This window comes from Aspergillus multicolor (genome assembly GCF_047715735.1).
Source record: "Aspergillus multicolor strain CBS 133.54 unplaced genomic scaffold BDW74scaffold_7, whole genome shotgun sequence".
Classification (NCBI taxonomy): Eukaryota; Fungi; Ascomycota; class Eurotiomycetes; order Eurotiales; family Aspergillaceae; genus Aspergillus; species Aspergillus multicolor.
The window spans coordinates 602,528-614,723 of record NW_027395958.1 but is presented as its reverse complement, the minus strand read 5'-3'; the positions used below and the strand labels follow the sequence as shown (position 1 = coordinate 614,723).

At 52.6% G+C, this 12,196-nt stretch overlaps 4 protein-coding genes and 1 non-coding gene across 5 annotated transcripts; 2 read left to right on the top strand and 3 right to left on the bottom strand.

Annotated features, from left to right (window-relative positions):
* Positions 1-749: 749 nt before the first annotated feature.
* On the bottom strand, positions 750-3,034 carry BDW74DRAFT_131070 (putative MFS sugar transporter). Its single transcript, XM_073722287.1, has 4 exons — positions 2,294-3,034; positions 1,994-2,240; positions 1,727-1,933; positions 750-1,669 (listed from the first exon to the last, which is right to left on the bottom strand). The coding sequence occupies exons 1-4, from the start codon at positions 2,727-2,729 to the stop codon at positions 892-894; spliced, it is 1,668 nt and encodes a 555-aa protein (XP_073585706.1). The 5' UTR covers positions 2,730-3,034; the 3' UTR covers positions 750-891.
* Positions 3,035-5,342: 2,308 nt separating this feature from the next.
* BDW74DRAFT_131076 (3-isopropylmalate dehydrogenase) lies at positions 5,343-7,328 on the top strand. The gene is made up of 3 exons (XM_073722288.1): positions 5,343-6,155; positions 6,205-6,625; positions 6,679-7,328. Exons 1-3 carry the CDS (start codon positions 5,681-5,683, stop codon positions 6,893-6,895), a joined length of 1,113 nt encoding a protein of 370 aa, XP_073585705.1. The 5' UTR covers positions 5,343-5,680; the 3' UTR covers positions 6,896-7,328.
* Positions 7,300-8,825, top strand: BDW74DRAFT_150096 (uncharacterized protein). The gene is made up of 5 exons (XM_073723966.1): positions 7,300-7,744; positions 7,813-8,060; positions 8,143-8,236; positions 8,295-8,367; positions 8,422-8,825. Exons 1-5 carry the CDS (start codon positions 7,309-7,311, stop codon positions 8,564-8,566), a joined length of 996 nt encoding a protein of 331 aa, XP_073585704.1. The 5' UTR covers positions 7,300-7,308; the 3' UTR covers positions 8,567-8,825.
* Positions 8,826-9,427: 602 nt separating this feature from the next.
* BDW74DRAFT_t94 lies at positions 9,428-9,531 on the bottom strand. Its single transcript has one exon. It is a non-coding gene; the product is annotated as a tRNA-Met (tRNA).
* A 982-nt stretch (positions 9,532-10,513) lies between these two features.
* BDW74DRAFT_131035 (uncharacterized protein) lies at positions 10,514-12,172 on the bottom strand. The gene is made up of 3 exons (XM_073722286.1): positions 11,487-12,172; positions 10,593-11,408; positions 10,514-10,522 (listed from the first exon to the last, which is right to left on the bottom strand). The coding sequence occupies exons 1-2, from the start codon at positions 11,726-11,728 to the stop codon at positions 10,733-10,735; spliced, it is 918 nt and encodes a 305-aa protein (XP_073585703.1). The 5' UTR covers positions 11,729-12,172; the 3' UTR covers positions 10,514-10,522; positions 10,593-10,732.
* Between the last annotated feature and the right edge of the window lie 24 nt (positions 12,173-12,196).

Below are 12,196 nucleotides of genomic sequence, written 5' to 3'. Positions count from 1 at the left end.
GTCTGTACCAATCTGATTGGAGAGCGCCGCATTTCGCCCAAAGTGGTTAGCGAGATCTTGGTATGGATACCCCAGGTTTGAAGACACCGTCGGAGATGGCCCCACGATATGGATTCCAGGGCTGAACGGCGGCTGCGCTTAGAATGGCTTTTGGGCTTGTTATACATACGCCATAGACAGTTTTGTTGCCCAGCTCGTTAGTCGCACAGCCTAGCACAGCCTAGGATAGCGTGACGCTGTATGTATACTCCCGCACGTGCATGACATCATACCAGCCACGTATACGAGGACGATGGATCAAGCTACGTAATGCTTGGGCAATGTACTTATATCCAATCTAATGTCATAAGCTCTACTCCAATACTAGGTACGAAGGTTATCTGGGATGCAGCACACCTTAACCCCCATAAGACTAGCACTATGTAGAGCCGGCCCAGCATACCTCATCTACCGAGGCGGCCAGGTAGGGCCGGTTTGACCGTGTTCGTAACCTTTTGCAATGTATCTCTCCTTCTTGACAAGTCCTCTCCCGGATAAGAAACTTTGGAATGAGCAATTTTGCGACGGTCATACCCCATGCCTTTACGCAAGTTACAGCAGAGGTTGCTACAATTGGTTCAGACATCTCCCGATGGTTTTCATTACAAGGTGAGGGCAAACGTCAAGTACTGCCCATTCGTTCTCAGGGCCCAGTGGAACGGAAAAAACGCAGATCCTATCTTCAGTGACTAAAGCAGAAAAATTAGTGATGAAAGTATATGACTTTGTATATTCTTCATGATGTTGTAAATAAGATCTCATATATCCGTAATGTAAATCATAGTCATAGCCATCACAGATCGTGACCGCAAAATCTCATAAATATTCCATTCTTTGTGGATCACAGATCAATCAGGCCATCCCCTTCATCTCCGCCTCGTGCACACTCATCCGGCGCTTCGTCTGCTCAACAAAGACCTTCCTAAAGTTGCCACGGACCAGGTGTCCGCAAGTCTCCTTGACACCAGCCCAGTTCTCGCGGACAATATCCATAGTAGGACGAGAGAAAACCTCCTCAATCTCCTCAAGCGTCTTGTCCTTGGTTTCAGGCATGAAGAAGATCTGGTACACCCAGCCGACGGCCGCAATACCGCCGTAGAAGCCAAGAGACAGACCGGTCTTACCCATGGCATCCTGCATGGAAGTGAAGTTGTACGTGACGATGAAGGACATAAGGAAGAGGAGGGCGTCGGAGGTGGTCATGCCGTAGGAACGGAGGTAAGTGGGGTAGACTTCAGACGGGACGACCCAGGTGAGACAGGCGTAGCAGCCGAAGAAACCCTGGTAGACGATCAAGCCAGTGAGGTAGAGAGCTTCGACGGTCATGAGGTCGGTCTTCATATCGACTTGGTAGCTGGCGCCGATGAGGACGAGACCGATGAAGAAGCCGGGAAGGGTGACGATGGCCCAGAAACGGCGGCCGAAGGACTCCATAAGGAAGATGGCGGGGATGGTTCCGAGCAGCAGGGAGCCGCCGCCAACGAGGGACATGTAGTTGGCGTTTTCTTCGTTGAAGCCGATTTGGTTCATCAGGACGGACATGTAGTACATGATGGCGTTAATTCCGGTCATTTGGCCGAGGATGATCATGATGTTGGCATAGATGAGGGAGCGGCGGGCGCGGGGTTCACTGCAGAGGGATGTCAGCAAGATGGGTATAAATTGTTGAGTATGATCGGGGACGCACGTAAAGAAGTCCATCCAAGGGAAGCGCTTGTTCACAGCACCCTCGTTGACCTCGTTCTCCTCCTGGCGGACAGACGCTGTCATGATGAAGAACTCGTCGCGTGATTCGGCGGTCTCAATACCACGAATGCGCTTCCAGACCTTGTATGCGTCGAGAGTTTTGCCGGCGTGGATGAGGAAACGGGGACTTTCGGGAAGAAAGAGCATTCTATACAGAAGACGCAGATGGTTAGCAAGGTACTAAGAGCTTATGGGCTATGATGCGTACCCGAAGAACATGATGGTCGAGAAGACAAGCGATGATCCAAGAATGTATCGCCAGTTGCCTTCAACACGCAGAAACATGGCGGAGATGGCATAACCAAGGACCTCTCCAAGGGCAATGTTGAACTGGTACAGCGACACCAGGTTACCACGGATGCGGCGTTCGACGGTCTCTGCGACATAGACGGGGACAGTACCACCCTCGAGACCGACCCCGACACCGAGGATGACACGAGAAGCAACCATCATGCCTAGAGATAATTAGTTAGCCTAAACCGATCCTGGATATGGTCAGGGAGCTTACCAAAGTTAATAGAACCAGCCTCCAACGCAGCACCGATAGTGTACAAGATAAGAGAGATAATGATAGACCACTTTCGTCCAAGGTATTCGTTACAAGGCGACAGAATCAAAGCACCACCAACAGCACCCAGCGGCATACCCGAGTTGACCAGACTGTTCTGCCTTGAGTCCAGGTGGAGATCTTTGGGGAGGTAAAGGTTAGCTCCAGAGATGGTACTCTGGTCAATACCCGACAGCAGACCACCCATACTGGCGAAGGCAACCAGCAGCCATGTGAAGTGCTTAGGGTTCTTGAACTGAATGTGGAAGAAGCCGGTCTCAAGGCCACCAGCCTCTTGGAGCTTCTGCTCCATCTCGTCGATGAAAGCGTCGGCATCCTGGGCGCGCTCGCGCACGACCTCAAGAGCCTCGAGCTCTGTCTTCTCAGGCTCAGCCATCGTGTTACCAGAGCAGTGTGAATGTGAAAAAGGTCCGATCAAGCTGAGAGAAAATGTTGGAGGGGGATAAAAAAATGTCTGGGGAGATTGGAGAAAGAAGAGCGGGGGAAAGTGTGGTACGGCGAAACGACCCCGGTTATTTATGTCTGCCCATCAAACTCCTCACTTGTCAGTCGTCATTTGCAGTCCCAGGCCACGCCAAAAGCCGTCTAACAGGCACAGCGTGTATCGGCCCACGTCTGTCGGCCTTTTTCCAAGGTCGCACTTGCAGGTGCCAGGCCGAAACTCGACTCAAATCCCCAGGTCCCCATCGGCAAGCGCTGAATGGCCAAAAAGGCCTGGAACATGGTTTGCTAGCTCGAGGGCGCCGGCATTCTTGACAAAATTGGCGAAGGCTTGCTGGACTAGCGCGAGGATCTTAACCAAATCCAAGCGCCCCTCGGAATTCGTCCGCGCGGAGATTTTGGGCCCCAGACTGGCCTAACCACACAAGGCCGTTGTCTGGCAATGCGGGGACGTCGCGTGCTCAACCAGGGCATGATTGACATTCCAGAAATTCGACGATGCATGAAAGGTTCAGCGACTGGTGACAACAAGCGCAAAGGATTCGCTTAGCTGGCGTTGCTGAACATATGAGCTGCCAATAGGTAAGACGGCATTGGAGTGGTGGTGTTCCGGGGCTCCGCAATCAAGGACTCGGACCGAAATACGGAGAAATCCGGAGACTTGGCGGGGGCCGGCTCATTAAAATTCTCTGCTCGGGCTGCTGACCTTCTGACCCCAAGACCTGCCCCGGCCCGGTCTTTTGTCGGCGAATGGGCCAATCGCCGACACATTCTTACGTTTCGAAATTCCGAGAATGTTCGTTTTGACAGGCATCAAGAACAAGGACTCGCGAGTCTCTACGCGGCGTGACGTCTCAACTTGAATTATGGTTGTCAAGCCCGTCGTCAGGTTCTCCTGCATGGTGCCAGAATCATCCTCAGACCGCTATACGCCACAACGTCCCAGGCTGGCTTTGAACCCCAGGTGCAGGTGGGGTCTTTTCGCGTGAGCATGGGATGTGTCCATGATTTTCCTCTTTGGTAGAGTCTTAACGACGTAAGATCACTCACTGTTTCACCCAACCAAAGTTCAACCGTGATGAGCGATATTCTCAGTTTTGTCACCCCATACTTTTTCTCGACTGGAGACATCGTTTGATGAGATTGGGATATCACAATCTTATATGGTTGAAAGTCAGAGCGCTTCGGCCACTCCACGACCTCCCCTGTTCACTCTGTTTGATCGCATCAACCCGCCATGTCTCTCTTCTTTTCGCGCTGATGCGGCTAACCTGCTCTTCGCTAGTCTGGCGGCTAAACGGTCTCCCGGTCTCAGTCTATCGGTTCGACCTTCCCATCCCCGAGGATTAGGGAACCCGGGGGACGTTGGCACCCTGCAGCATCAACAACAAGCATCGCAACAATGCTCTATCACTGCTATGCTCAGTCGCTTGCTAGCTTGCCCGCGATCCGGCTTTGGCTGTTTCGCAAATAACATCGGCTATAGCAGTCCATCCCAGCTCTTGAACCCAGCTGTAGTTCCGCACCTGACCATATGGCAGGCCCAACAGAGAACAGGCCGGGAGGGCTTCTGCATCTGGCAATCGGCCATCAGGCGCTATGAGTTCTGCGTCCTGGATTCATTCAGCCCGAAGCCCAGCGAGATGATGATGTCGTTATCCGGTCTCTTCACTTCGGCTTCAAACTCGATATTCCGGTAGACTAGCATCGCCCCACTCGGGACAATCAACAAAGCGCTGTATGCCAGCTCCAAATCGACGATGATTATCGGCTCGCCGAGCGTAGGATGGCAAGACGTTATCGTGAGGCTGTGCCGTCGGCTTCACGGGCCGTACCTCGAGCGACCTGCCAAGTCGGGGGCCCGAGGAGACGATGGATCGTGGATGTGCGCGTGATCACTTGGCTTCGGGGAGTTGGAGACTAGTAGATTAAGTTAGTACGTAGGTGGCGGCCGAGGTCGTGTCCAGGCTAACAGCTCAGTATGACACTTGATTGCGCCGTATGTCAGCATGTCATCGAGACGTTGTGGCTTTCTCGTGTTCGATGCCAATTGATACCTGAGGTAAGTTCAAGGCGTGTGCCGCAGAAACGATCGGACGCGGTTAGAATTTCGAAGAATGCTCGCAGCGAGAGAATGAGGAAACGACGCGGTCATTTGCTCAGCTCAGGCTGTGCTTTGTCTAATCTGTGTGCTCGAATTTTGCCATGAGCTTTCATCAATGATTTGATACCGGTATTCCCACCCCCGGGCTGAGGGGCGACGTTCCTGGCTGACTTTGGGGTTGAGGTGGGGGAGTGCGGGCAGTGGCCCGTGGAAAGATTACTCTTGGTGCCTTATCGATGGTAAGGCTCTAAGGCCCCAGTCGGAAGGTTGCCGAGGGAACGCTCCTGCCCAACCTCGAGTTCGAACCTCGCTCCTGCCAACGGCCTTTTCAAGTGTCTTGAGGCTCACCTTTGGAGAAATACCAAGATAAATAGTTCTGCTTGCGTTTGAATCTTGGTGCCAGCGTGTCAGGTTAATCAAAAATGTGCTACTTCCCATGGGCAAAACAGAAGTGAGAGGTCCAATATATATTTATGGACAACGCTATTCGTTTCTTTCACTCTGCTAAGAGACTCGACAGCCCATCACGATCGTCTCCAGCTGATTCAAGAACTTGAAAGCGAGCTTTAGCCGACTCAACTTTAGCAACGCCTCAGATCTGCGAGCATGCATCATATAACCGAGACAGCGATATCGGGGGTCTTCCGGTGGGGGGTGGCCTTCCCCGCATTTCGGTCTACTCTCCGACTCTTGGTCTGTTCTATAAAATACTGGGTGCTGTCCCCTAACTAAACCCCAGACACCTCCACCGTACCCACCATCGCGAGAGTGCAGGAACAAACATGGCCGCGAAAGAATACAACATCCTCATCCTCCCCGGCGACGGGATCGGGCCCGAAGTCATGGCTGAAGCCGTCAAGATCCTCTCCCTCTTCAACAATTCCTCGGTTCAGTTCAAAACGCAGACCGAACTTATCGGCGGGTGCAGCATTGATGCGCATGGGAAGTCCGTGACTCAATCGGTCCTCGATGCCTCAGTATCCTCGGATGCGGTGCTCTTTGCTGCGGTTGGCGGTCCGAAATGGGACCATATTCGGCGCGGACTGGACGGGCCTGAAGGAGGCCTTCTGCAGGTACGGAAGGCGATGGACATTTACGCGAACTTGAGGCCTTGCTCCGTCGATAGCCCCAGCAGGGAGATTGCGAGGGATTTCAGTCCGTTCCGGCAGGAGGTTATCGAGGGAGTGGATTTTGTGGTCGTCAGGGAGAACTGCGGAGGGGCATACTTCGGGAAGAAGGTTGAGGAAGATGATTACGGTACGTCGGTCCCGAGTCTCTGATCGATATTTCTTCTAAACTCGTGCAGCAATGGACGAATGGGGCTATTCGACGCCCGAAATCCAGCGCATCACGCGTCTCTCGGCGGAGCTCGCTCTGCGGCACGATCCTCCCTGGCCCGTGATCTCGCTCGACAAAGCAAACGTCCTTGCTTCATCGCGTCTGTGGCGGCGGGTTGTCGAGAAGACAATGACCGAGGAGTACCCGCAGGTCAAGCTGATTCATCAGCTCGCCGACTCAGCATCCCTCATCATGGCAACAAACCCGCGCGTCTTGAACGGTGTTATTTTGGCCGACAACACCTTTGGCGATATGGTCTCTGACCAAGCGGGCTCGCTGGTCGGAACCCTGGGCGTCTTGCCGAGTGCGAGTCTGGATGGTCTGCCGAAGCCGGGCGAGGAGACCAAGGTACATGGTTTATATGAGCCGACGCACGGGTCCGCGCCGACGTATGTCACTCGCCTAAGAAATAGATCCGAGTTTGTATCGCTAACAATAACAGGATCGCTGGTCAGAACATCGCGAACCCGACAGCGATGATCCTCTGCGTCGCGCTTATGTTCCGGTACTCATTCAACATGGAGGCCGAGGCGCGACAGATCGAGGATGCGGTGCGGACTGTTTTGGATAAGGGCATTCGTACGTCTGACCTGGGTGGGAAGACGGGGACGAAGGAGTTTGGTGACGCGGTTGTCGCGGCGTTGAAGGGGGAGCTCTGAGCTGCCGAGCCGTAGGGCGGGAGTAGCGTACGTAGTGAAGATCGCGATGGCTGGGCAGTGACTTCATTATAATAAGAGTCGATGATCCCTGAGGGGCGCCCAATCATCACGAGTCAGGGGATGGTGGTTGTGTAGAGCTTGGCGTTGCTCCCGTATATCCGTTCGCGATCAAAACAATGCTGTCGCTGGCAGTCAACAAGTCGCGAGGTCACGTACGAGCAACAGAGTCACGCTGTTAATTATCCTGTACGACATCGGTAGTTTCTCAATAGTCGTAATAGCCTAAATTTAGGTTCTTATGAAGAACCACTGCAGTGTGTGCTGTCAGTGTTGTCACGATCGGCCGCATACTCCGCAAGGAGCGATGACATCACCGTGCAACCCACCATGACCTCACCCACCGTCAGGCCCAAATGCTTGCCCTGAGCTTGATCCCTGGTTCGCACTTCATCATACACTTCTGCCCGGCCAAATCAGAGCGCTTCAGTGCAACGATCAGACTGCAGAGCAACAGCGGTGAATTTGTCATTCCATTTCTGTTCTGCCTACTTTACGGCTCCCTTCCTCCTTCTCCATCTTCCTTTCTAGATCGATCCAGCCGACTTCAATCAGAGTTTTTCTCACGCCTCAAACCCCATCCTCCCAAAAGAAACGAGCAGGCAACAAAGTATTCAGCCAAAATGACAGTCATTTGGGGCCTGGATCTCCACGAGATCCGATTCAGCAAGTTCAAGTCCGCGAACATGTTCAATAAAGCGTACCATCTGCGTCGTACGAAGATGATTGTTTACCAGCTCGCTATGATCCTCTGTGTTTGCTCGGAGTCTGTTGGAACTGCTGCGTTCTCAGGTTCGCCTCATACTCCTCTCCCATCCCAATGTCACTATACACAATACTAACTCCTTTGTCCGTGGCAGACTACCTCGACCAACAAAGCTACATCCAAGGCCAACACCCCGGGGTCAAAATCCACAACAATAGCTTTATCGGCGCCTTTTCATACAACATCTTCGTGGGCATCGCGGTGGCGTTTATCTTCGGCGCAGCATTCTTCTTCGATCTCTTTTGGCCCGAGCGACACGAGTGCAAGCATGTGCGCATTAGCTGGAAGATTTCGTCCGTTGTGGTTACGATAATGATGCTGAGTTCGGCGTTGACGATTACCGTACGCTCACCTCCTGGATTTATACTTGGGAATTGGAGGAAAGGCGGCTATGCGAATGGTGATGCTGACTTGTTTGTCTTAGTGCATCGGCGCTCTACACAATGCCGTTGTTACGGGCACGGACCCCGAGACTGCGCAGACGTATCGCTTGGAATATACGAAGAAGCCTTCTTACAGTACGTCCTCATCTGTGTTTCCCTTATCTTCCATGGTGGATCGTCTAACACATCCCAGCCTACCACGATAACCCCAAAGTCATCGCCGCCGTGGTCCTCGCCTGGCCCGGGTGGGTCTTCTGCGTTGTTAGGTATGCTAGTCCCCAACCCCTTGCTTCCTATCGACTTTGCTGATCGTGTGCCAGCACGATCATCCTCTGGAAATCCCAAAACCACGACGACCAGTACGGCCCCAAGTCGAAGTACGGCCGGAGTCTCGAGAATGGCGGAATCGCTGATAAAGAGGCCCACGCTAATGGACGCGGGAGTGCTGAGTCGACGATGGCTTAGACTCGAGCTTGGATGCTTAGATAAAAGCGTTATGGCGCTGGTACGAGGTTACGACTTTGCTCTTTTTTTTCATTTTTTTTCTTTCCTTTGTTTTGTCTTTACGTTGGATACAACCACCTATACTGTACTTCTAATATGGGATCAAGATGGGATGGGTTTGCATTGCGTGCTTGGCCAGGCTTGGCTTGTACTATAGACTGCTGCTGCTGCTACTGCTACTGCTACGTACTGGTAATAATGATACCCGGTTTCTTTGGGATGACTCTTTTCTCCATTCTCCGCGGTAGTTGTATTGATCATATGCCTCGGGATACTTGGCTCGCTAGTGTCTACGCTGCAGTAGGCACTATAACCTCTCAACGTCACTGTGCATTGCCGCGGACGTACATGAGGCTATTGACTCTATACATGGGCAATGCATCAAACAGCACACCACGCGCTTGCACTTGACCACGTTGCCCATAGGTATTTGACAAGGCATAAACGCATCGGTATCTCGGTAGCCCATGCCTCTTATTCCCTGTCCACTCATGGCCGGCAATTCATTCCTCCATGGCGTTGGCCGGCAGACATAAAGCTCGCCAGGATTGATGATGCAACAGTCGCGCAGTCAAGGATGTGAGATCCATTGACTGACGGCCGAACCGTGAGTTTTTCCGTGCCAGGCCGGAGTGGCTCTATAGCAGATGCCAAAAAAGCGCCATGCCCAGCCTGGGTCTACTCCGTAGGACCCTGCCCAGTCGCCGGGTTACCATGACCGGTTCATCCAGGCCCATTCTCCACACCCCCGCCTACAAAGCTACGGTAGTGGACACTGGACACCCACGGCGACAAACAAAAATTCTAATGCGAAAAAGAAAATGCTTCCAACGAGAATCGAACTCGTGCTTGCGGATTGCAACTCCTTTAGATAGGAATCGTCATGTAATATGAGACCGCCGTCCTAACCACTAGACTATGGAAACTTGTTGGAAAATGTGCTCGTTATTACGTATTGTATTCGCAAACAACCATGCATTGACATTGCATGACGAAATGTGCCGAGGTTGCGATCTTGGCGGATTTGGGGTCCTTGTCGTAACCAAGAGATATATCTCTGGGCTTTTTGCGCCCGTTCAGACTCGAACAACATCCACAAACTGATGGTACCTTTCTACCTAGCCAGCTAAAAGATGATCGATGGAACGAAGATTAACCAAGGCCCTGTGAAATTACTCAGTAAGTTAAGATCCTACATTCTCCACATCTGTGGCTAATAACACTCTACAGCAATACTCCAAATACTCCCAGCAGTCTAAATCCATAATTATACGCCCTGTTATTCCAATTGGGCTCCCCAAGGAGCCAACATCAAATCAAGTCAAATCAAGTCTACGAGACCAAACCATAATATGTAAACATCAAACAGTGGATCAGTCTCCGAATATCCAAACTCACCCCGCAACCGGTGTCCTAGAAGTGTTAGTCGCCGTAGCAGGTGTTCTCAGCTTCGCAGTGTCTAGCGAGCAATCCCCAGTCCTGGAAGTCAGTCCAGCAATCGAGGTTTCTAGTTTAAGGATTGGTGCAGGGGCAACATCCCTAAAGCCAATTCCTGCTTCAGCGTCAGCAACAACAATAGCATCACTGTGAGTCTGAGCCTGAGTTCTCCAGGATCCAGAACCACTGCTCCCTTCGGGATCCGGCAGCCACCCCCACTTCCGTGCATCTCTACGCAGATTTCGTCGGTCAAGGATGCTCAGGGCTTTCTTGGTTCCGTCGGGGTTAATGGTTATGCGCTCGTCTTCACGCGCAAGACGCATGCTGCCATTATTATAGGCGACATATATATGGGCGTCGAATTCGTATTGCGTGGTGGTGCCTAGGTGAGCAGTGATATGGGGATCGTCGGGCTTGATGACGCCGACGACACCGGTGGCTGTCTTGGTTAGTACGCGGGTTTGGTTATGGTCGACGCACCTGACAGGGCTGTTAGCATACGGTACCTCCCGGACAATAGCAGAAAGAACAAAGACTGGACTGGACTCACCGGATCCAAGCATTGCTGACGTTGTATTTGATACAGACGTCGTAGCAGATACTCTCGATTTCAGCGCGGCGAGAGTCGCTGATACCCTTCCCGGTCGCACTTCTTAACCAGTGAACCTATATCCATGGATGGTACTCAGGTTAGAACCCGCCACTGCCACTGCCACTGCCACGTACGGCACGGCAAAATACTGCAAAGGGAAAACGAAAGAGGACAAGGACAAGCAACAAGCATACCTTCGGATTCTCCAAAGACCCAGACCTCGAGGGCTCTCCTTCCCCCTCCGCTTTATCAAGCAGCCTCCCCATGAGATTCTGCACAGCCTGCACATACCCGCGCGGCTTCATTTCCCGCAACTCCTCACCCCCAGCGGTGGAGCTTGAGCCGAAGCCAGAGCCGGCGCCAGACTCATCAGAGGCGTAACTGGTCCCGTTACAGTTATCATTCATAAACAGCTCCGCCGACCCGCGGCGTTGCGCTTGCGCGCGCCCATAAGGAGCCCGAGAGCGCGTCGAGGTCGTATTCCCGGCCGCATATCCGCTCCTGGAGTGAGCCGGCGTGTACCGGTCAGCCCCGGCCCTGGAGTGCGTCGGCGGCGCCATGGGGTACGAGTACTTGTAGTCTGCTCTCGAGTGCGGCGGGACATAGCGGTCTGTCCCTGTCCCTGCCCCTGCTGCGGTTCTAGAGAGCCGCGAAGCAAGTGCAGGTGCAGCGGGCGCATCTGAGCGCAGTCTGCTATGCGGCGGGACATATAGATCTATGGCCGGTCTCGAGCTCAAAACGCCCAGTCCGGCTTTGGCGCTGGCGCTCGGTTGTCTGTGTTGAGGCTCACGTCAGGTTCAATTTCTATGGCAGTATGGATCTGGGGTTGGGGATGTAGGGCTGTGGCTGTACCTCAAATCAAGCTCCGTTTTCGCAGTCGGCAAAGGCAAAGCGGGCCTTTGCGAGTCTTTGGAGGCGATAGCTCTGCTTTTGGCCTTTGCTAGGGCTAGGGTCTGCGAGGCTCGGGCCTCGACGATGGGTGAAAGGCCAGGCATCATGATAGTTTCGCGAAAGTAGTACCGTAGTAAAGAAAGTGGTGTATATCTCTTCAGTGTGGAAGTATTGTGCGTATAGATTAGATTCGTCTTCGCCATCTTGACCTTGCTCCTTCATGTCATATATAGCAGACCCTCTTCATTATTGTCATAACTGGTTCCAGTGATGATGCCTGACGCCTTCCAAACGTGTGGGTAGAAAGGGCCTTTCATGACGTGGTCATCTGCACGATATACCCTCTTTGAGGATGTGGTAGCTACCCTGGGCCGCGCGTTTCGCATCTCGTTCATGTATTGAACGTATGTGAAAGGGTTGTTCCAGGGAAACTTGGGTTGTCTTGGTTCTTTTCCGAGAGGAATAGAGACATGAAGAATGGCAAAGCCGCCATGACACGCACAATGGGAAAGACCTTTGCCTTACCTTTACCTTTGTCTGCTGAGGTGTTGACAAGGCGTTTTAATATGGCGAGGAGGTAATGAAGAGAACTTCCTCTGAGCTGCACACAAATCTCTATGTGCGATGCCCATGTACCGTTTAAAAAGGCAACTGGTGTAGAGAGATTGACT